Source organism: Lolium rigidum, chromosome 6 (assembly GCF_022539505.1).
Source record: "Lolium rigidum isolate FL_2022 chromosome 6, APGP_CSIRO_Lrig_0.1, whole genome shotgun sequence".
NCBI lineage: Eukaryota > Viridiplantae > Streptophyta > Magnoliopsida > Poales > Poaceae > Lolium > Lolium rigidum.
Window position 1 is genome coordinate 4067688 of NC_061513.1, and position 23361 is coordinate 4091048.

Here is a 23361-nt window from a genome sequence, read left to right on the forward strand (position 1 = left end):
ATAAAACAAGCACGGAACATCAGAAATTATAGATACGTTGGAGACGTATCAGCAGGTCCCGCCGATGCAAAAACCTTTAGTCCTGGATGGTCTCCTGGTTGGTCTACCATTTAGTTTTGGTTGGAGACACCATCCCAGACTAAAAGTTTTCGCCTTTTTTAGCTTTGTAAAATACAAAAAAAATAATAGAAAATTTAAAATTTAAAATCCTTTTAGATGTAGGTAGCTTAGATGATCTAGTTGTTATGAAACATAACAAACATGAATTCTAACTTATTTTGGGAAAAACACTGTATTTTTTTTGGTAAAATGGGATCATACGAACTCGAAAAAAAAGTTTAATATATAAAAATATATTTACGCAAAAAGTAACTTAGGAGGATCCTTTTTGGTTCTCTTCTTCCGAAGAGGGTTGGACTTGGATTTGGTGGTAATCTTTCGCTTTTGCCCTGGAACGTATTGGGCGAGTAGGCTCACGCGTCGGAGATCGAGATGGACTTGTGCTATGGTCCTTCTCTCCAGGGTTATCCCGATTAGCCAGTTTTTAGATTCTCAAACGGCCAAAGGTATGAAATTTTTCAGGTTTTAGGTTTTGCAATTATTTATTTATTTATTCAAGATTATTATTACATTATTACTTTTGTTTATTAAAAAAATTATTTGAAATTTGAACAATAAAGAAGTGTGACATCGTGACCAACATGTTAATATGATTGATATGATAGCAATATCAATGTGCGAAAAGCACTTGGAAGCGGGACGGGAGGAACTCGGAAGTTAAGCGCGCTGCTGCTGGAGCCAGAAAGTTTGACCACGAGTATATAATTGAACTAGAGATTAAATGTAGTTTGAGACTAAACTTATCAAATAACTCAAACACTATAAATTTTAAAAATATTTAAAAAAGAGGGGGTGGAAATTTTTTAGAAAAAAAATTAAATACAAAAATAAACGTAATGGCTTTTAGTCTGGATTGGTGGTACAAACCGGGACTAAAGGTCCTCCGCACTAAAGTGCGCCCGCAGCCCACGTGAAGAGTCTTCATTTCCGGTTTGTAACACAACCAAGATTAAAGAGTGAGTCTTTAGTCCTAATTTTCTAGTTTCTCTTGGAAAACCAAGACTAAACACCCTTCTCAACCGAGACCCGATTTTCTACTAGTGACTTGTGCACAGTTTTCTTCCGTCGAGCTCAAGTGCGTGGTAGCTGCTATCCGCTGGTGTGCACTGGCGAAAACAATGGCAAGGGAATCGACGAGCTCTAGAAGAGGAGAAAAAACCACCACGGATGAGCTGCCTTCCTTGGCATATAAGCTGGCCACCGGCAAGACGATGACGCGCTCGCTGACCAGTCATGAACCAGCGGCGGTGGCGGCGGCGCCATGCTGCGACGACTTCCAGCCCGGATACCATGTGCCAGCCAAGAAGCGAACCCAGGCCAACCACGATCACGAACGTGCTCGCGGCGACACGATCCACCAACACCTATAAAAATACATCCGATCCCACTCCAATTGGCATTCCCAGTTCCCACACGCCTTAGTGCACCAAGCACGATCGAATCGTAAGTCCAAGAACCAAGATCACAATGCGGCGTGCTACCGCCACGATCGTCTGTTAGCCATAATCTTGACTTTAGGCACGGAACGTGGCTTGGCTGATCCGGTGCTTGCGGTGTGAGCTGTTTGTGCGGCTGGACGTTGCATGCGAGTGGGCTGATCAGCCAGGTGTGCTGTTAGTGCGTGTAGTTAGTTAGTGGCCGGGTGATGCGTGTGCATGGGTTAGTGGCTTAGTGGCCTGTGTGGCCGTGGCTGTGCGCTGCCTATAAAGCTCCCCGTGTACTGATTGTAAGATGGATCGAGTTGTAGCAATGTAGCCTGTGAATACAAAGAAAAGACTAGGGCGTCTGTGCGCCCACGGCGGCGTTCGTGCGCCGGCCGGCAAGAATTCTGTGTTGTGTCCCTTTCTTCTACCTCTGTCCGTGAGCCGTAGAGAAGAGCTAGCTAGGGTTGCCCTCTGTGGCAACAACAATTGGTATCAGAGCCTTGTCGATCCGAGGCGCGGCCGTGGCGCGCGGTGAGTCCGCGACGAGCATGGCGGACGCGGAGGCGGCAAGGTGACGCCGTATGTGCGGCGAGCGCGGCGACCGCGGCGGACCTGCGTGGTGGCGCAGAGGCCGCGGTGGCGCGGCATGGCGGCGGCGTGGAGGAGCTGCGCGGCCACGGAGGCCGTAGCGGCGCCATGCGACGGCCGTGGAAGCGGTGACCGGCGTGAGCACGCCCAGGTCGAGCAGGCGGAGGCTCGGCTCCATGGCCGGGTGTGATGTGCTCACCGGCGCCCAGGTCTCGCGGATGAGGAACGGCTCACGATCGAGGAAGGTCTCGCGGATGAGGAACGACTCATGATCGAGGAAGGTCTCGCGGATGAGGAACGGCTCACGATCGAGGAAAAATCGGATCTCCATGGCGTGCGTGCGCGTGGTGATCGTGGCGTATGTCGCCAGAACGTCGGGCGTGTGTCGCCGGCGGAGAAGGAGCTCGGCGTGTGTCGCTGAGTAAGAAGATGAAGACGACGGCAGCTGCAGCAACTCCGGCAATGGCAAGTCAAGATTAGGGGGGAAAATGTTAGCCATAATCTTGACTTTAGGCACGGAACGTGGCTTGGCTGATCCGGTGCTTGCGGTGTGAGCTGTTTGTGCGGCTGGACGTTGCATGCGAGTGGGCTGATCAGCCAGGTGTGCTGTTAGTGCGTGTAGTTAGTTAGTGGCCGGGTGATGCGTGTGCATGGGTTAGTGGCTTAGTGGCCTGTGTGGCCGTGGCTGTGCGCTGCCTATAAAGCTCCCCGTGTACTGATTGTAAGATGGATCGAGTTGTAGCAATGTAGCCTGTGAATACAAAGAAAAGACTAGGGCGTCTGTGCGCCCACGGCGGCGTTCGTGCGCCGGCCGGCAAGAATTCTGTGTTGTGTCCCTTTCTTCTACCTCTGTCGGTGAGCCGTAGAGAAGAGCTAGCTAGGGTTGCCCTCTGTGGCAACAACATCGTCGGCGCCGTCGCGCTCTGCTGCTGCCTCCTCCTGGAAGGCGGCGGCGTTCGGGCGCAGCCGTTCGACTACCCTACTGCGAGCGTGCCGGCGACCTGGGCCAACACGGACGCGTCCCTGCCGCACCACGTCGTCTACGCCGACGGCTCCGTGGCGCGCGCCGCGCTGCTGCGGCTCAACCCGGCCGGCTACGGGCCTTCCTTCGCCTTCGGCTTCTTCTGCACCAACCACCGCACTGCCCCGTGCTCCGACTTCCTCCTCGGCGTCGCCGTCGTGTACTGCAACAGCGGCGCGCTCATGACGTCTGTCACCTCCGGCATCCCGCAGGTTGTCTGGTCGGCCAACCGTGGCAGCCCCGTCGGGGCGGGCGCCGTGGCAGAGATCACGGCAGAGGGCGACCTGGTGCTCAGATCATCACCCGGCGGCAAGGTGGTGTGGTCAGCGGGCACCAAGGGGCGGTCCGTCGCCGGGGCGCGCATCGGAAGCGACGGCAACCTGGTGCTATTTGACGGGACGAACAGGACGGTGTGGCAGTCCTTCGACCACCCCACGGACGCGCTCCTCGTCGGGCAGTCGCTGCAGCACGGCGCGCGGCTCACCGCCAACACGTCGACCTCGGACTGGCGCAACGGCCGGATCTACCTCGCCGTCCAAGACGACAGTCTCAGCGCCTACGTCAACGGCAAACCGCCGCAACGCTACTACCACCTCGGCTTCGAGAAGGCCCCCGGCGCCTACGCGACGTACTCCAACGGCAGCCTCGCGGTGTTCGCCAAGCCAGGCGACACAACCCCGCTGACCCCCATCCAGCTGCCCACCGTCGGCGCGGGCACGGTGCAGTACATGCGGCTGGAGCACGACGGCCACCTCCGGCTCTACGAGTGGCGCTCCAACGCACAGGGCTGGGCGCCGGTGTTCGACGTGCTGCGCCTCTTCCCGGACGACGGGTGCTCGTACCCGACAGTCTGCGGCGCGTACGGCGTGTGCACGGACGCGCAGTGCAGCTGCCCCGACGCGGCCAACTTCCGGCCGGTGGACTTCCGGCGGCCCAACCGAGGCTGCGTCCCAGCAGCAACGCCGGCGACGTCTTGCAGCTCGTCACGGCGGCAGGGCACGCAGCACCGGCTGGTGTCGCTGCGGAACACGGGGTACTTCAACGACCACGGCACGAGCATGCGGGCCGTGGAGAGGGTGAGCGAGGAGGCGTGCAAGAAGGCGTGCCTGGACGACTGTGCGTGCGCGGCGGCGCAGTTCTACTACGGGCCCGACGCCGGCGACGGGTTCTGCTACCTGCAGTCGGAGGTGTTGTCGATGCAGACGCTGCAGCCGGAGGTCGTGCACTACAACTCCACCATGCACATCAAGGTGCAGGCCAAATCGGCCAGGTCTTGACTCTTGATCACTATAATTACTTTCTGGAATGACACGAATAAAGTTCTGGGCTATATGTACAAATTGCAACACTGGCAGTGAAAATAATGACATTTCACCATTCGCTGTTTATTGAGCACCTCCTCACAGACATATGTGACTTCAGAGAAGCACCACAAACACACATCCAAGTCTGTTCTTCCTATTGCTGCATCTTGCAGATCCACGCATCAAAGAGGGCCTTGGCCGTTTTGGGAGCGGGGTTTTCCTGTTTATTGTCACCGTCAGCAGAACGCGGAGTCAGAGCACCTCGGTGTCCTCCAGCGGCAGGATGGAAGATCCGGCTTCGGCAAATCTCACAACCGCGAACAGGTGCTGTTTCAGAATCAGCTGCACGAAAGAAGCCAGCGTCAAAAAACAAAATGCCTATGAATGAATCACTATTCAGAAGGAGAACTTCTGAAAACCAACACACCTGGGTCCAACTTAACGCAGGAGACGCATGAGAAGCCCTTCTTATTCGGATTCGATCTCAGTTCTGCAAAGAAGTACTTGGGGACGAGCTCAACACAGGTGGTGCCCCCTTTCAGCCTAGCAAGGAAGTTGACATGCATCCAAGGGCCGCTGAAGAAGAAGGTGACGGACTCCACTGCTTTAACCAGCTCATGCTCATCCTCCTAACAAGTTTACTCACACAAGTTGGTATTGAGATGGCTAATGTTTGAACTGAGAAGCGTTTAAAGTTTTAATGCGAGCAGACCTCGTTAAGTCGGTTGTAGTGTTCTAGAGCAGTTTCTGCGGTGCCTTCACGGCATGCAGGGGTCTTCGATGATGTATCATACGTAATCTGCTGCCTACAAGAAAAAGCATAGACAGTATCATTATAAGCCTTCTTTGCCTACATGTTTTGACAAAAAAAATGCAGACTTTAGTCTAAACTTTAAAGAGAGTGACAAAAGTCCCTGGCATTTTACTAGGTGATGCTCTTATCAGAGACATCTGTAGTATCTGAAGCCCAGGTGCTATTTGCTGCCATATTCGATATCAAGAGACTACCAGCATAACTCATAATTTACTATTTGCACAAGATTCTTTTTCAAGCAAGCCGTACAGAGGGTTTAGAAAACTGGGTAAACAGGAGGCAAAATTAACTTGGCTAGTGGTTGCTTAAAATTAGCAAATGAGAACATAAAAGTTTCACATTGATGGCATGGTTAGTCACATCTCCCGAACATGTAATGGTCTAGTTTTATGATCTCTATTTCTGTAACCGTTGACCATCTTAGCACCGACATCCAGTGTTAAACTAAGCGCTACTAGTATGAAAATCTTGGTCGAAGTTGGTGCTTTGTCCTGATTGCAAAAGTGATCTCCTAGAATTAAAATTACACACACATGCTTGGGTTCCTTGCTGTGACCGCCTAAGAACGAGATCCTCTGACGTAGAGGGCAAAACTGCAGAGGGACGTCGCTCGATCTCTGTCCGTTCGTTCGGCATCTGACGGTACCAGCCACGACTGCTTGGAAACGCAGCGAAACAGCCGGCCCAAAGCTGAGTTCGAGGAAAAGCTCCCGAATCCCCTTCACTCGCCGGCACCGTCGCCATTAACTCGCCGGCACGCCCTGCTCCGCCATCTTGGTCGGCTCCACTACGCCATAGAGGCCGCTCTCAACCAACTCCCGTGTGTGTGCCTTCTCTGATTCTCAGATTCTCTCGTCCTGGTCGCCGTTGTGTACCTGCGCTACCGCTGCCGTCGCGCGTTCGCCGCCTGCACGCCCAGCTCCCTGTCGAGGTTGTCTCAACCGAGGCTGGCAAGTGAAGGAGCAGGACTTCGATTCGTTTCCGCCGCGCTCATTCTACGTGTCGCCGGCTCGCCGTCGTTGCGCCAGCGTTTTCCATCTCCCTTCGTCTCCGTTAGTTGGGCTGGGCTATGGCCTGCTCGCTGTATTTCCTTGGTTCGACCAGCTGCCACCGGATTAGCATCGGACGAACGCAAATCGGCGACGTCCCTCTGCAGTTTTGCCCTCTACGTCAGAGGATCTCGTTCCGCGCCTAAGATCAGTATAATAGAGGCGACTGTTGGATTTAGGACAATTGATTGATTTGCTCTTTCAACCTAATAATATAATCTTGGAAATTGCACCAATTCTGCCAAATTTCAAGATATTTTCCAAAAATTTAAATCCTTTCAGACTTGTTTATTCCTAGTTCCAAACATATTCAATGATGATCTAGAAAAAGATTAGGACATTGATTTGCAGTGCACAACATTATGAAGCGAAAGATCTACAGAAAAAACACACTATGAAGCCAAATATGCAGAAACAGTTAACCGGCAACTAATCAAGTGTACCAACGTTGGAGTACATAATAATGCGATCAATAATAATCAGGACTATAGTGAGATACTCGAGGTCGGATGCTGAATTACAACACCAACGTTCAGTCTTACTGAATCGCAGAGCAAGTAATAATAAAATCGATCGGGGTCAACCGTCAAGGAATCTAAGATTCTGGACCGAGGAAGAAACAATGCAGGGCAGGCGCTCACCGTTTCGTGTACACCGGTGGCCCGGGCTTCTCGTCGTTGGCGACGAAGACCCTGCGGCTGCGGAGGGTGTGGGCTAGCTTCAGGTGCATGGTTTCCACGGTGAGCAGCGGCGTCCACAGAATCGAGACCGAGGGCTTCGCGGCACGCGCCTCCTCGCGCTCGCGCTTGGACCGGCGCGCCGCCTCGGGATCTTCCCGCGCCGCGCGCGCCGGCGGCCGCCGCTTGCCGCGAACGCCGGCCATGTCTCCAGCGGAAGAGAGACGATTCGGCCTCACAGAAAAAACCGGTTCGTCATTGACTCGTGTTGGTTCGTTTTCTGCTCGGAAGCCAAGTTGGGCCCAGGAAGCTACGTGGGCTTTTTTAGGCCCATCGCCATACTCGTCTCACTCTCGTCCCGGTGCTGCTCTGCTCTCCGCCTTCCTCCGCGCTCTCGCCCGGCGGCGGCGGCGACGGCGACGGCGACTCGCTCGCCCGACTCAACCTCTCCCGCCTCTCCCCCTCGGCTGCCCCGCCCTCCTATCCGTCCCCCTCCCTTGCCGCGCGGACGCTGGCTCCGGAATAGGTAAATCTTCGCAATGTTCAGTTTTAATTCTCATGCTCTCGTACTTGGACATTGTTTTATTGGAAATACATGACACAGAATTTACATCCATTGTTGAAAAAATTATGTCCACGGACAGTAGGAGCCGTAGCTAGAAGCAAAACATGACACTATACTGTTGAAGAACGAAGATACGGTAGGCTCGGGTGAGGCATACCGACCCAGTTTGCGAAATAAGCTTGGCATATTTTCTCTACTTTGTTATTACATCGTTAGGATTTATGTTCAGATCCCGTTATGATTATGGTGCGTCATCAGCGTAGGTGATCTTCGCATTCTCTCAAACAGAAAATAGGAACATTATGCATACAATTTCCTGAGTTTTTTTTTCCCACAGTTCCTTGTTGTACTTTGCTCTGCTATAGCTTTGGAACGAGTTCATTTTTTGCTTCGCCAATTGGCAGCCCTGGGCATTCTGTATATTAAATTGTACGGCTGATGTACGCTTGGTTTTGATCAAGCCAGTGGGATATCATGGAGTAGCATCTCTGCATTTCGCGGTCCATTGGTGCATGATTATTCAGGGGCTCTTGTGCTCATATGGCACGATTTTGGTTATTATTTCCATTTCCACCTGCAGCACATGCAATGGCCTCTATAGGTTGCATTTGTTCTGTAAGACAGTTGAAACAAATAAACTGTTTGTGAACTCACCTCTTTCAGTGTTGTTATTTCAGACTCTAAAAAGTTGTTTTTCACTCTTCTTGCAGGCCGGTGTTGGTATTTTAGAACAGATGGCATTTTCTCACTGTGCATTGTCAAAGGAGTAATGAGCAATGGCATTCCGTCTACTGTCACGTCAAAATCTGAGGAAGTTGTCCTCTTCTTTCACTCTCCTTAATCCATCCCAAAAGATACTACTTTCACCTTCCCTTCCAGCTCTCAGGTAGTGAAACCGTTTGGTTCATTCTTATCTCTTCTCCTCTGTTCAATGCGTACATACATATACATGAGGAGCAATACCACATGGCCAGGACTTATATCTAATTGCTTGAACATGCAATGGCAGAATTTATCCGTTGCAGCTGATTCATACAACCAAAAAGTAGCTTAGTTGCAGTAATTCTGTAAGAAGTTTGAATGCCTGTACCTACAATAAAACTATTTCCGTTGAATCCTGCCACCTATATCGCTGATGAGTCATGCGTTTCCTACTTGGTTGCTCAGATTATTGTATGAAGTCTCTAGCAATGATATAGGAGATAGCATATTCATATTGAGTACCCATTTCATCCACGACAAGTTGAATTGGGTAGTTCACTAGTTCTCATATTTTCGTTTTCTACTTATTGCAGAAGTGATGTTATTTCTCCTGGCAAATACTTAAGCCCCTTTTACCCGTTTGGGAATTCATGGGGTGCTCGATGGGCTAGCTATGAGTCAGTGAATCTTGTTTTGTCAGACGATGGAAAACCTAAGTTTGAGATTGAAGAGGTGGAGCCCTCCAAGAAGGGGAGGTATCAGACAAAGAGGCGTTTGAAGCTTCAGAGAAAACGGGAGAAGAAGAAGCGGAAGGAAGCCAATAAGAATGATCCACGGCGTATCAGACCCAAGGGCAAAAAAATAAAACAGAAATTTCCTACAGCTGAAGCTCGGCTCAAATACAAGATCGAGAAGGTATCAACAATTTAGCCTTGTTTACTTTTTTGCCCATTTGGTTTGATTGGTTACTTTCTTCCTGAAGTATTTAATGCATTATGCAGTTGGCTTCAAAAAGAGATTGCTTCCTTGCTATTTATATGTTATGAATATGACTTACTAATTGGTACTCAATATTCAATCATCAAAACTTCATCCTATGAGAGTTCTGCTTTCTCAGTGTTGCTTTATTGGTAGCTATTTTTCTCATAACAGAGTTAGTTCATTTCAAACTGTGATTGTCCAGTCAATATTGTTTGTAATGACATCATACCTTTCGAGGATTTGTCCTCACCTAGGATTGTCCATGTAAACATTATATCTAGCTTTGTTTAAATGAAACTAAATGTAACACTTAAGTGATTAACAACTATGTGCTTAATTTCTCATTTTGTTTCATAAAAGAAGATTAATTAATATGTGTTGTTTCTATTCCAGGCCAGATTAAAAGAAGCTATACTGGTTGAGAAATTAAAGAGGTATGAAGTTGCGAAAGCTCAAGGCCCTGCCTCTAAACCAGAGGATCTCAATGGCGAGGAAAGATTTTATTTGAAGAAAGTTTCACAGAAAAAGTCAAATTATGTCCCAATTGGAAGGCGGGGTGTTTTTGGGGGTGTAATTCTGAACATGCATTTGCATTGGAAGAAACATGAGACTGTCAAGGTTATCTGTAAGCCTTGCAAACCAGGGCAAATTCAGGAGTATGCAAGTGAGATTGCTCGACTGAGTGGTGGTGTTCCTATTAATGTTGTTGGAAATGATACCATAGTCTTCTACCGAGGAAAGGACTATGTTCAGCCAGAGGTCATGTCACCAATTGATACACTGTCAAAGAAAAAGGTAGGTAGGATATGTTGTTAGTTTAGTCTGTTTCCATGGATTGTCTCCAGTTGATGTTTGGTAATGAATGGTAGTAAGTAGCAACTAGACATTGCAGAGAACTTTACTTTTTCCACCTTGTTACCTTTCTGATTTTCGTCCATGCACGCCAATGATTTTCTTATGAGTCTAGGTTTGAAGAATTTATGTTTAGCAACAATAGAAGACTAAGAAAATAATAATAATCAACAAGTTGCTATTATTTATATTTAATACACAACAAAACACGTATATTATTGTAAACTGGAAGATGCTTAATGTTATAAACTTGAACGTGGCTTAGCAGTTAATATTCATTCAAAATCTATGTCAGCACCATACCAGCAGCCTGTTCCCAGTTCATAGATCCAAAAACACAGCTCAATTTAGTGCCACTATTTAGTTGTGATTGTTAGCCATAAGGCAGACTCTATATGTATGTAGGAGTACATCTTTTCAAATGCTCATGACATATGTCTTGTTTTATCATCAGGCACTTGAAAAATCAAAATACGAACAATCGCTGGAGACAGTTCGACGTTTCATTGCAGTATCTGAAAAGGAGCTCGAACTATACTATCGGCATGTTGCACTTTATGGAAAACCAGAATCCGAGAATACTGATCTGGTTCATGGTGATGGAAGGGAAGCTTCTTCACTAGAAATGGAGGAGTTAAAACATTGTGGAAAGGACCAAGGGCCTCATCTGGCTGGTAAAGATTTCTCTGATATTGACACAATGGATACATCCGAGTCTGATGAAGAATATGATTCTAGTAGTGAATCTGATGTCAATGATGTTGCGACTGGAGATGCTATAGAAAGTTCTGAGGACACTGATGTTTTGGATCATCGGGTGTTGTAGGGGGGTGAACTGCAGTTACCAGTCGTGGGACTCCTCATAACATCAAATTTCTTCGAAGTGAGCCACCAGTTCTTAAGACGATGTTAATGTGCTATGAGTATGGGTGCCAGTGGGGCATGACTGGCCCATAAGCTGATGTCCTGCCATGCAAACCAAACTCACTAAATGTCACTGGGTACCATATTTTTATAGAAGGCAGACCGGCTACATTTTCTCATGTTGCTCTGACTGCTTTGTCCAGGGGGCATCCCACCATTACATGGAACCCTTAATGGTGGTGCCGCCAGTTCCATGGCCTTCCTCAGCCAGCGGCACCATCACCACCTCTGTTGCTAGCATCCTCTACAATGCATCATGTGCTGTTTGCCATCAGCAAAGTAGCCAATTGTGTGAGCAACTGCCATCAGCATAGTTCATAGTAGCCAAGAGAGCTTAGATTTTGACCACCTTTTTTCAGTTAGGTCCTGTAAATTTAATGTTGTGTACTGTACGCTAACATTGAAACGATATTAATTTGCTGGATCCAAAGCTTAATCAGAATATGCGCTTGACCTTTTACTGTCAACCTCCCTGTGTGATGCTAATGAAATCCAGTACTGTTTCTGCATTTCTGTGTAATGGTGCTCTGTTTCATGCTGTACGCCGGCATCTCGTTCTTAGCTTATATTTTGTACTTGCATTTTTAGTATCCGTGAATTCAACCTGCAAATCAAGTCAACTTCTCAGTCACCCAGACTGATTAATATCACAGAATTATGCATCCTGAAAGAACATATGGTGCAGGCAGAGGCTTTGATCTCAAGCAACATTTCTAGTGATCCTATCTGAAGCTCTTAGGTCAACAAATTCAGTGATACAATTTTGTAAGATGTTTCCAAAAGTGCCCCCAGTCTCATGGTCAAAAAGGAAAGCTTGTGGGCCCTGCAGGAACACAGCTGTCAAAGGGCTAAAGTGTACAATACCATAGTGGCCTGCTCCCTGCTGTATTATACTACTGCTGAAGAAAAGTTGCCCTGACTTTTGCCAGTTCATCACCCTCTAATCCACTTGGGTTATTATTTCTGGTCAAAGCAAGAGTTTTGTTGTGATTGTGATCAAATATTTAGGTGAGAGGTGTAGATGCTTACTTAATTTTGCCAACTCATTACAGGTTTTGACGTTATCTCCTAAGACTCAGGTAAAAGCCGAGAGCTCGTTTGCTAGATCTTATCTGAATCTATTGTCTTTTGGGAAGGAAAATGTTATAATTTGTGTTGGTTCTCTTTTTACGCAAGGCTTGTTGAATAATTTTCTTTTGGCGATGGGAGAGGACCTTACATATTCTGATGTACTTGAAAAGCCATTGTTGACGACAAGTTAGGTGAGATCAAAGTTGAAGCCTACATCTTTTTAAGTAAAGAGTTCAAGCCTACAATCAACATGTTCGTCCTCTACCATGCATGGCCTACACACACATACTTTATAAGTACATAATATTACTAATTATGAAACATAATAATTATCTAATCCACCTTTCGTAGGTGCAATCATCATGTATGTGGAATTGTGGATACTAAGTTATTTTAAAAATATAATCATAAGTCAATAGAAGGTACTAGTAAAGCAAACAAAATATACAAACCAAGACAAAACACTGACTTTCTTAACTGAATGGAAATAATACGAATGTGTTCGTCCACTAACTTCGCAAGGGTCAACCGCAAAAGTACAAAACATGTACATATGATACATAATCAGACTAGAGAGCTACACTAATTAAACCTATAGATCAACACGCTAATTAAAAGTCAAAGTTGTTAGTGCAGGTAGCTGTCATCTCAAAGAAGCTTCAATATTGCTCTTCCACTCAGCACTATTTTTTCCACCCTTTTTCCCTTGATAAGATCAATTTACAAATTCTATTCTCGTCTTATAGATTCTTTTTGGTTACAACTAGCTTTCCGTTGATATATTTCTTTCATGTCATTTTCATAGATGGATGTGATCATTTTGGGGTTCTCATTACACATAAATTATTCAACATGGTAACAAAATTAGGCCATTGTATCATTATTTTTCCCAAATTTCATATAATCAATTCTGCAATAGCTATGTCGATTGAGAACTTCATCTCATCATATTTCATTCTAGCTCTCTACTTTTCCGATTGATTATCCTGGCATGGAACTTGACATAACTTCAAAATTAATAGTCATAATGTATTAGGAAGCATAATAATAACTGCAATGGAGGACAGATACCTACTTCTATTACAAACCTCTCAACGAGTCTCCAGAAGCTGGAGTAACCCGAACCCCCGCTCCCTGAAAACCCTAGGCTCCCACCCCCCGCCCCCCCTCCTCCGCCGCCGCCAGAGGTCCCGCCGGGCAACGCCCGGGCGGTGACGGCGGCGGCGGGGCCTCTCCCTCGCGCGGTGGCGGCTTCCTCTTCCGGCGGCGGCGGTGCGGGACGCGGCGGCGCTCCGGCGGCTGCGAGGTGCTGCAGGAGGCCGACGATCGGCGCATCTCGGGTCTGCTCTCCCCCCGCGAGGGAGGCGTCCCCTGCGGCGGTGGCCAGGATCTCAGGGCCCGCCGTGGCTGCAGGCCGGCACGTGGACGCCTGTAGGCGTCGGCTGCTAGGCACCATGGAGGTGTCGGCGGCCGGCCGGGCGGCGGCGGGCTGGAGCCTCACCCTCCAGTCCCCGTTCTTCGTGCGGTGAGACGGAGGTCAGCACCTCCCTCTCCGACGACGGCAGCGTCGCTTCTCGACGGCGGTGTGGCCAAAAGGCGGCTCCTTGCGGCGCTTCTTCGACGGGCTTGGGTTTGGCGGCAAGACCGGGGAGAAATCCCTGCGTAAGCTGGCGACGACGATGCCCGCGGGTGTCGTCACCTCATTGGAGGCGTCGCCATGGTGTTGCTCGCTCTTCCCCGTATCGAACATCGGGGGAAACCTTGATCCGGTCTTCGGATCGGGCGGCGGCGGCACGGCTGTGTCGTTTTCCTTCTTGGAGGCGTCGCCTAGATGGTTCGGGAGTCCTCGGTGCGCCATTTGGAGTCGGTGGTGGCCGCCGCTCAGAGCTTGGGCTTCCGGGGCGCTATGTACACCATCGGCGGTTCTTCTTCGTGGTCGACGCCTCCTTCGATCTGGTTCAACCCCACCGTTCACTCGCCGTTCCTGGGCACTTTTGGGTGGGCGGTGCGTTGGCTTGTGCCATCTTGAAGTTGAAGTTGGCTTCCCAGAGTTCCTTTCTTCGGTCGTGACGCGGCCCAGTAGCTTAGTGTATCGTCTCCTCTGGACGAGCAAAGCGAGTTTGTCGTTCGGCTGGTGTGGGTTGTGTTGTAATCCGTGTGGCGTCGTGTTTGTATCGGGTTACCTTCGTTGGCGCTGTTCGGCCGTCTTGGCCTCTTCTTCTATGAAACTTGATGCACCTTTCAGGGTGTATCCTTGAATAATAACTGCAATCTTCTAGACGTCATTAATTAGGAGTACATCTAAATGATACAAAAATCGATATACTACTACGGTCTGATCCCTTCACTATCTAATAAAAATACACGAAAGGTCAACAAACATATGCGTCATCAAACTTCTCTAATATTTACTTGTATAGATATTTTACCACTTGATTATTTGTGGGAGACCATGTGGGTATAAAAACATTATATAACCCCTCCGGCCATGTCGAAGTCGTTTGGGTCGACAAGGTCGGATCCAACTTTTGGAATTTGACTACTAGCATATTTAGAAAAATCACTCGAGTGCTATTTTTTCAAAAAACACATTCAAGACCTATTGTATTATCATTTTTTAAGGGAAGACACGATATTCAGATGCCATGCCATGTTGAATCCTAGAGAATTTGAAAATATATCGAAGCTATTTGTTTGAATCGTAGGAAATACAAAAACTTTGCTGAAGAATTTGTTGCATGTTATCGTTTTCAAAGAATAGAAATAATTCCATGAGTTTAATAAGATTTACGAGTAATTTGTCTATGAAATTGCGTTCAAAGTAGGCGACACAAACATATTTGTGGTTTGTAGTCCTAAAACTTAACCAAACAAACCCGTAGAAAATTTTTAGAATGACTAGAATCCTCACAAAACCCTATAAAATTCCAATGAACCAAAAGAATCCCTCACAAGTCACAATACATGTTTTTATTTATTTTAGAAAATATAGTACTATAATACAAATTAATGATCGAGGTTATGTTTATATTGAACATGCAAACAAGGAAGGTCTTCTCTCGTCTAGCTAGTCTCTTTTCTTTCCTTTTGCCTGTTAGCTTTCGCTTTCCTTCTTTCTCCTCTCTTTCCTCCCCTCCTCTCTCGCCCTTCATATCCCCTCCATCGATCTCTTTCCCTCTCTAGAGCACAGGTATCCAGACAGCAGGCTAAGCTAGCTAGGGTTGTTTGCTTTCCTTTTCCCTGATCCCTTGCATATCAAGCCTCGATCACACCTCACCTTTTTTAACCTACCCAGCAACGCACGCGGGCAGGTTACTAGTTCTCCACTACTCTCTCGGTTGGTGGATCGATCCGATCAAGCAAGATCAAGTCCGGCCGGAGCTAGACGAAGAAGAAGACGGACGCCTACTGATGTCGGCTCAGGCGATGTCGGCGACGGGCGACACGACGCTGACGAAGGTGTTCGTGGGGGGCCTGGCGTGGGAGACGCACAAGGAGGGCGTGCGTGGCCACTTCGAGCGCTTCGGAGAGATCCTCGAGGCCGTCGTCATCTTCGACAAGAGCACAGGCAGATCCAAGGGCTATGGATTCGTGAGTTACTCCTCCTCAACAGTTCTTTAACGAATCAATCTTCAGCAGCAATTCTCTTGCTTAATCGAACTCCGTTGATTGGTGCGCACCTAGGTCACGTTCCGTGAAGCTGAGGCAGCCATGAGGGCGTGCCTCGACCCATACCCGGTGATCGACGGCAGGAGGGCCAACTGCAACCTCGCCTACCTCGGGGTCCAGAGGTCCAAGCCACAACTGTCGCCGTATCTGCAACCATATGCAGGTAACTACCTAATTAATTAAGCAATTGATCTCGTCAACTTGTTAATGCACCCAATTATAACTGGTTAAGCACCGTAGATATCTTAGTTTTCTATCAGTAGTCGTTTGTTTGACCATGAGAAGGATTTCCCTAGGCGGTTAAGATTAGTACTCTTTGCAAATTAGTAATATTGTCAAATTGTAGACATTCGATCAGATGATGCGAAGCTCCTGCCTTGGGATATTTTAGCTAGAGATGAAGTCTTAAGGCTGCGCATCATTTTATGCTAATGTCAGCTGCTAGCAAACTATACAAGAGTACTTAATTTGAAAGTTAATTATGCTGTGTGCATACATATTTTACAAAAATGTGTTTCTTTATTTTGAATCATTCTGGAACAAAATCTGATTTGATTCCTTTACGTCACTAGCTCTGGACAATCTGCAATTAAAGATATGCTAATTCTCGAAGGTTATTACATTAATACTAGTTGTGTAACTTGTGACTACTAAAACATTAGTAAAGACTATTCACATTGGGAATTTGAAAACAATAATTTTAGATCTAACATGAAAATACTTATATATGTGATGTAAAAGGACATGCATAAGGAGTAATGGTCAAAGATGTATGTTGGATTCTTCAGTGTTCCAAGACGATTTGTTAATCGAGTATTCCCTGACATACTAATTCATGATGATGCTACATCATAAATTACATATCTTTGTTACACCTAAATCAAATAGCGTTGGTACGAAAATGCAAACGGAGATCAAATTAGTTAAGAGCGAAGTATGCATGCATCCGACAGATATTCATCGGAGATGAAAAAGTTAGCTCGCGTGCATGCATGGGCTCCAGCTCTGCAAAGCTGTAAAAAGCTAGCACGGTTCGTTATTCTTGGGAGCTGTTCCTTGTTCCAATATCCTCCAACGAACTGGTAGCAAAAAAGTGCAGTCGTCTGTCTTCCGTCCTGGATGGATCTACACATTTGTCTTTGCTGTTAGCCTGTTACTAAGAAATTAAGTGTGCCCCAACTCTCAAGACTTTATATATGCATCTCATCGCTCGTTGATCTGTGATGTTTGACTGTGGTAAGTTAACCCTTTGACCATTACTAGCCTGATAATATGTCGGTTATATGTAGTTGTATGTACACTCTAGGATTCCTTTTGAAACAGAAACAAATTCTAGGTTTTTCGACAGAATCTGATGAGTCTCTAAGCTATATTAATTTGAAGTAGTATAGTAGTAAATCTGTCCTTCAGAGTATATACAATGCTGCGGAATATCAAGAAACTGCATTGCACGTCGAACGATCTGTCTCCAATTAATTCCAGTTAACGCCGCCACGATCAATATGCAAGTACAGAACCAACTTATTGGTTGGTCTTGTTTTAAATAACCTATATTGGTTGTCTAGTTAATGACTTGTGGATGCATGTTGGTTGTGCGTGTGCAGCAGTAGGCCATGTCCATGGTGGAAGCAACATGAACACGAGGGCAATGAAAGCCGCTGCCATTGCTGGTGGTGCCAGCTTCGTCGACCATGGCATCCAGCAAGGGATCCCTGCTGCCGCCTACAACGTGTACGGGTGAGTCTCTCTCTAGATCTGTTGCTGGCCGGAGTGCATGCTTGCTTGCTGGGGTAGCTCGAGCTAGCTGTAAAGAGGATGGTTTCTGCTAAAGGTGGTTGCATGCTCGTTAATGGTTGGAGGTTGGGGGCCAAGGACTGCACCGTCCATCCATGCTCCATGTGCTTCTCCTCCAAGCTTCCATGTGCCCACAGCTCATACAGTGCATATACTAGTCCCACTCAAGAAAAGGTGCAACTAGCATGCAGCTAGTGTATTGTTCAGAGCAGGAGAGAGGATGACAAAGTACGTAGAGATATGTACTATGGATTACGACTAGGTTTAGTAGGAAATGCAGTATAAATACACTGAGCGTGGGAACTTAATCATATAGGTATGTGGGGATAGAGTGAAGCCACTGACATACCGGGTCCATGTGTTAAGCATACAAATAGTACACACGGTCCACTATAAATGACAAGTTCGTTGCGTGCTATAGCTAATAGTAGCTCCTGCATGCACAATGCACGTATGGATCTACATATGCACGATGTAACTGGAAATACAAAGTCCCAACAATTGGAGTGGATCCTGAGCTTTAGGGAGGTTTTAAAAAAAGTCAAAAATTGTATTTAAATGTCTTGAACCAGATCATTGTTATTCCATTGATACATACTAGGAAAAATGCCCGCGCGTTGCGGCGGATTTGTTCCCGAGAATTTCAGCAATGGAGTTTTTTTTTAGAGGACGAAATCTTTTTGTAGGAGACGCAATTCTCGTCACATTTGACCTATCTGATTCCCCGCTAATTCACTCGCCGTAGACCCTCAACGGCTGCTCCAACTGCCATCACGCTTAACTTTTTGTTCATCTGCAAATACAACCAGTAATATGTACCATCTTTTTGACACCCAAACTTGTATGTGCATCAGACTATGAGCATCTTTTTTGCGCAAGTTCATTTATTTCTCCAGTGTCGAATTGGTGTACATGTCGAAGTCTCCGACGAGTTTTTTCTTTTTTATTCTAAGCGAACCATTTTTTTGCTTGAATGAAGCAAAATCGAGAGTTTTTTTGCTGCGACGAAGCAAAGTCTATATTTATCGAACCATTTTTTGCTTGTATGAAGCAAAACGCGAGTTTTTTTTTTGCTGTTTTGAAAGGAAATTGGACACATGTCAAGCGGGGATCCGGAGGCTAGGAAGTTTGGAGAATCCTTTACATGCTTTTCTATAATTAAGGCAGCCACGCTATACGGTTGCTCTCCTTGCACAGTTGCACCATAGGTCTATTTGCTGCCATGTCTATTGCATATCCATCCAATTAAGGCAACCCCACGATCCACGATCTCATTGTTTTCCTTGCACCGTAGACGCCATCTCTAGTCCATATCCATACATAGGTGGACACAATTCGTGTCATGCTTTTAATTAGCTCACGTCACATACAACGGATAATTAGGCAAACCCCACCGTACATAATTTAGGGAGGCTGCAGAGTCCATCAGCGTATGGAATACTTCCTGATCATTTTATCTTTTGTAGCTTGCTGATAATCCAATCAATCTGCGAGTATTTGAACCGGTTATAGTTTGTATAGAAGATCGAGGTGGGACTATTCCACGAAAGAACATATCGTGATCAACATGTTCGATTTCCCACGGTCTAGCTTTTGCCCTTTTTCACCTATATAGAAGGCCCAGCAGTGCAGCGATTTAATTTGATTTGATACGGAGCAGGCCCATCAGCACAGCTAGTGGCCTAGTACGTTTGACGAGGGAAGAAACACACAGGAACAGAGTACGGAGTACGTTAAATCGAACCGTTATTTTCATTAGCGGTGGCATTCTGTGTAAATTCAGCTGAAAACCAAGGGCGAATCCAAAACGGACGAAATTTTTTAGGGAGAAACCTTACTTCCTTTATTAGTAGGTATAGATATATGTTTTCTACAAACCTGTAATATTTGGACGAATAATATGTTTGTATCTTGGGTGACACAAGTATCATAAAAATGTGGCTTCACATTTCATATTTTGTTCTTCACATTTATCTTTTTTTGGTACATAATTCGATGAAACTTACAATGTACGTACTAGACATCTATATGTAGTTTTTTATATGTTTTCAAAAGTTTGTGAACTGCAATTTTTTTAAACGGACTCCCTATAGCAGCCCAAGATACATTGAGTACTATGCATGCACATGTATGCGTATTAGCGCTCCTTTTTTCTGATAATATGTGCATATCGCGCTCGCTGCTTCCTATCCATATGTATATTAACCTAACTTAAAACGAGGGAACAATACAATTTTTGGTCTGCGCACATGTAACTGGACCAAAAACGGATAAAAGGAGACTTTAATTTTGACTAATCACCTTTTTCTGTTGGCAAAATCAATTACAGGTATTCTCCATATTTCTCGGACTACAGCTATCAGCCCATGGTAGAAACTATATACTCCTGATAAATTAGTAAGTTTGTTTATCGTCAACTACTTAGCGCCATCTCTAATCACATACACGCATGTCTCGCGCCAAATTTTGCCAGACATACTATCAGGCGTACAGCGGGCTGGCCGGAGGAGAGCAGTACCAGGTCTACAATGGCAATGCTGGCGCCGCTGCCACAGTTCCATCGGCGGGGCTAACATTGGCTGATCCTTCTGGGTTGTACAACCCCTACTACCAGTATAGTCCGGTGAGTGCCCCTGCTGCATACAACATGATGCACTACCCTCAAATGTACCACTACGCGGCGGTCGGCGCACCGCCGGAGAGCAGCCCTACCGCGGTGTCTAGCCTCCACCGGTTCCTTGGCGCCGCTGCCTTTGAGCCTAATACTGCAGGGGGCCAAGCAGCAGGTGAGATTTTAGCTTAGTACAATCTTTTTTGTTATTATGGCATGCACTAGCTAGCACCAGACGCTGCAGCCTAGTACTAGCTAGGCTAGATAGAACATCGATCTATATCCCATGCATGTTCTGAAGCGGAAAAACTTCGATTATTTGCTGATTGTTCTGTTCATCTCTCTAAAATGTTTTTTCTCTTATTTCTCTGATGCAGCCATGGCAATGTCTCGGACAGCTCCAGCTCTGTCGGCACCACCGACACCACAGTACCAGCATAGGCTCGTCTCTTCTATGCCGCCTGCAACACCAGATCAGAAGATGCCCTTAGCCTAATAGGCCATGGCTGCCTTAATCAAGTCTGCCTGTTCATGCATCATCTCTTACTTAATATGCATATCCTTGAACAACATGTTAACTTGCTGCCAATGACCACCGTGGGTTGAGTGGTGCATTGGCAGGTAAACAAAGGATGTCAACGTCCAATTTTCCATTTTGTAGGATCTAGTCTAGTAACTAATTATGGTCGAAGCTAGTAGTCCTCGTTATTAAAAAAAAAATCATCCAAATGCATGCATGTCTCATCATTCTATAGCACCATAAGCGGATAATCTTTATGCATATATTATAGGCCACATATTAATTAGCTAGCGTATCTTTGTCAGTATTAGCCATCTAGTTCACACTACTTAGGTATAGCATAGTTTTGGCGTGTCCTGTTCTCTTAAGGAAGAGTCCAGGGGCAAGTTACTCAAGTGGTTGAGTTGCTGCTGATTTTTCATAAGCAGCTTCTGTCTCCCAAGTTAGAACATTTTCATAGGGCGTGGCTCCAGAGAAATTAAGCTCATGGAGCCACGCACGAGTTTAATTAGACTATATTATATAGTCACACTTATATTGGGGGTGTCCTTATAATTTCTCTACTAATTTGGTCATACACTCTTGTTCCCTTCCTCCCCTGATACTATTGCATTAGATTCATATGCATCCTATTCACCAAGTAAGGCAGCCATGGCTAGGCCAAAGCACAGATGAACAATTATATATTATATGTCAGAAGCAATTTGGCGTATTGTTTCCAACTATTCTTGCCATTTATCCCATTATGTAATGACTATTATTCCAATAGTGTCGTTCGAGATGTTAATGCACGTAAAATTATTTTTCAAGTCTTTCAACACATTTGACATGAAGTGATCGAGTGTGCGTCTTGATTCTTCATGTGAGCATCAATAGTCCATCCATGCTCCAAGTGCTTCTCCTCCCAGCTTCCATGTGCCCACACTGCATATACTACTCGCAGTCTCGCACTCACTTGCTTCTCTCTAAAAGAAAGTGTAACTAGCATGCAGATTGTGTACTGTTGAGAGCAGGAGAGAGGAAGACATAGAGTAAGTAGAGCACTATTTTAAATGCTTTTCGAAATAACTAAAGTGCCTCTAATTATTTTTAGGGGCATTTTAAAAAGTGTCAGATATAATCATATCGCTAAAAACTATGGCCGCATTATATTTTTAAACGATGTTCCTCAAAATAGTATTTTCTGTCGCATTTTTGAGTTGCATCTATATATTTTTAGACGCACTTTAAAAAATGCCTCTATATATTTTTAGCCGCAATTTGAAAAGCACCCATATACATTTTTAGCCACACTTTGTTTATTTGCCTCTATACATTTTTAATCACATTTCGGATATTTGCCTCTATACATCTCTAGCCGCACTTTGGCAAATTGCCCCTATACATCTTTAGCCACATTTTTGCAGATTGTGCCTAAAAATAGCATGTTTTTAGCCGCACTTTGCAAAATGTCTCTAAGAATTTTTAGTGGCAGTTTTCAAATAGGCCTTTAAACATACTAGCCACGTGCTGAAGCTATGTGAGGAGAACCTTGGAAGCACCAAGACAAGAATGAATGAGATATATCTAAAAGTTACTTGATAGCCAAGTAGCCAGTGTCTTGTATTGCGCCAGAGAAGATAAGAACGACACCATTTGCTTATATTGAAATCCGTAAACATGAAAAGCAGATCCACCAGATAGATACATGTGTACAAAACCTGATCTTACTTAGGCTCTCTCTTTTTATAGATGACATAAATAGCAATTTGCCAACCCTTGATGTTTTTTTTTTGATTAATATAGCAATTTGCCAACCCTTGATGTTATATTATAGAGAATGCGGTAGGAAAAAAATGACATTTATGTGAAGCTCAATCTTTGCAAACAATGTTCCCTCGAACTGAGCCGTGTTGTACATGTGTGTTTTTCTCTTTTTCTTGCTTTTTTCCATTCACTCCGGTGCGTGATTACGCCATTGGCTGATTCATGTAAAGCTTTCCCTCTGCTATAAATTGAAAACCGGCAGTTGCTAGATCTTTTTAAAAATAAAATAATTTCATGAGACTGTCGGCAATGCCTTTGTGAAGTTGGACCTCCTGGAGAAACCCCCAAAGATTGAAGAGTTTCACTTAGTGACCACTTCTTTTTAGAACATAAAAAAATGCGAGGTGCTAAGGCCATCTCCAACGCGGCGACCCATCTCACGCCCGCGCGTTCGGATGGATCAAGCCGGACAAAATCAAGACCCAACGCTGCGACGCATCCTAAAAGCGGATGGCCGCGCCGTTCGGGACGATGCAAAGCCAGTCCAAATCTGGGACATGTTAATTTGCATGGCCGCGGATGGCACGCGGCATCCTCCCGCGTCCGCGTGCTTGCCTCCTTGGGCGCAACTGTCGGTGAGCGGGCACGCGTCTTATTAAATGTGGAGTGGGAGACTGTCCCTATCTAGTCCACTTCCCCACTCCCACTCCTCGAAATAGGCTTTCGTCCAACTATATTAATATAGCAACCAACCGATACAAGATGGAGAACACCGCTGGGGAAAACAGCACACCAAAGCCCAAAAGAAACAAAAGAAGAAGAAAAAAGAAAACAATGTCGACAAAGCTGGATCGACCAAAACGCTGATGATACGCAACCGCTGCGTCCTCTGGAGAATTGATGGGTTCGTTGCGTGGAAAACAAAAAAA

The 23361-nt window shown here is 46.0% G+C and overlaps 4 protein-coding genes across 5 annotated transcripts; 3 read left to right on the forward strand and 1 right to left on the reverse strand.

Moving 5' to 3' along the window:
* Positions 1 to 2461: 2461 nt before the first annotated feature.
* Positions 2462 to 4430, forward strand: LOC124660215 (EP1-like glycoprotein 2). Its single transcript, XM_047198008.1, has 2 exons — positions 2462 to 2490; positions 2999 to 4430. Exons 1-2 carry the CDS (start codon positions 2462 to 2464, stop codon positions 4428 to 4430), a joined length of 1461 nt encoding a protein of 486 aa, XP_047053964.1.
* Positions 4431 to 4530: 100 nt separating this feature from the next.
* On the reverse strand, positions 4531 to 7062 carry LOC124659077. Its single transcript, XM_047197029.1, has 4 exons — positions 6962 to 7062; positions 5170 to 5263; positions 4885 to 5086; positions 4531 to 4799 (listed from the first exon to the last, which is right to left on the reverse strand). The coding sequence occupies exons 1-4, from the start codon at positions 7048 to 7050 to the stop codon at positions 4612 to 4614; spliced, it is 573 nt and encodes a 190-aa protein (XP_047052985.1). The 5' UTR covers positions 7051 to 7062; the 3' UTR covers positions 4531 to 4611.
* Positions 7063 to 7507: 445 nt separating this feature from the next.
* On the forward strand, positions 7508 to 11492 carry LOC124665433 (uncharacterized CRM domain-containing protein At3g25440, chloroplastic-like). Its single transcript, XM_047202849.1, has 5 exons — positions 7508 to 7523; positions 8273 to 8448; positions 8858 to 9179; positions 9639 to 10040; positions 10552 to 11492. Exons 2-5 carry the CDS (start codon positions 8339 to 8341, stop codon positions 10921 to 10923), a joined length of 1206 nt encoding a protein of 401 aa, XP_047058805.1. The 5' UTR covers positions 7508 to 7523; positions 8273 to 8338; the 3' UTR covers positions 10924 to 11492.
* A 3917-nt stretch (positions 11493 to 15409) lies between these two features.
* LOC124665152 (RNA-binding protein 24-A-like) lies at positions 15410 to 21057 on the forward strand. Of its 2 annotated transcripts, none has more exons than XM_047202556.1 (6): positions 15410 to 15683; positions 15777 to 15924; positions 17366 to 17498; positions 19885 to 19924; positions 20029 to 20341; positions 20544 to 21057. In XM_047202556.1, exons 1-6 carry the CDS (start codon positions 15504 to 15506, stop codon positions 20660 to 20662), a joined length of 933 nt encoding a protein of 310 aa, XP_047058512.1. In that variant the 5' UTR covers positions 15410 to 15503; the 3' UTR covers positions 20663 to 21057. The 2 variants fall into 2 exon arrangements, with proteins under 2 accessions (XP_047058512.1, XP_047058513.1); XM_047202557.1 differs by having other exon boundaries at positions 17369 to 17498.
* The last annotated feature ends 2304 nt before the right edge of the window (positions 21058 to 23361 follow it).

Bases quoted from the DNA above. Each gene is read 5' to 3' on its own strand.
- LOC124659077 (XM_047197029.1), bottom strand. From the start codon at position 7,050: ATGCACCTGAAGCTAGCCCACACCCTCCGCAGCCGCAGGGTCTTCGTC. The intron at 5,264-6,961 runs GTGAGCGCCTGC...TTTTTCTTGTAG, and splicing joins CCACCGGTGTACACGAAACG to GCAGCAGATTACGTATGATA. The intron at 5,087-5,169 runs GTCTGCTCGCAT...TAAACTTGTTAG, and splicing joins ACTACAACCGACTTAACGAG to GAGGATGAGCATGAGCTGGT.
- LOC124660215 (XM_047198008.1), top strand. From the start codon at position 2,462: ATGGCGTGCGTGCGCGTGGTGATCGTGGC. The intron at 2,491-2,998 runs GTATGTCGCCAG...GGTGAGCCGTAG, and splicing joins GTGCGCGTGGTGATCGTGGC to AGAAGAGCTAGCTAGGGTTG.
- LOC124665433 (XM_047202849.1), top strand. From the start codon at position 8,339: ATGGCATTCCGTCTACTGTCACGTCAAAATCTGAGGAAGTTGTCCTCT. The intron at 8,449-8,857 runs GTAGTGAAACCG...TACTTATTGCAG, and splicing joins CCTTCCCTTCCAGCTCTCAG to AAGTGATGTTATTTCTCCTG. The intron at 10,041-10,551 runs GTAGGTAGGATA...TTTTATCATCAG, and splicing joins ATACACTGTCAAAGAAAAAG to GCACTTGAAAAATCAAAATA.
- LOC124665152 (XM_047202556.1), top strand. From the start codon at position 15,504: ATGTCGGCTCAGGCGATGTCGGCGACGGGCGACACGACGCTGACGAAG. The intron at 17,499-19,884 runs GTGAGTCTCTCT...AATCAATTACAG, and splicing joins GCCGCCTACAACGTGTACGG to GTATTCTCCATATTTCTCGG. The intron at 20,342-20,543 runs GTGAGATTTTAG...TCTCTGATGCAG, and splicing joins TGCAGGGGGCCAAGCAGCAG to CCATGGCAATGTCTCGGACA.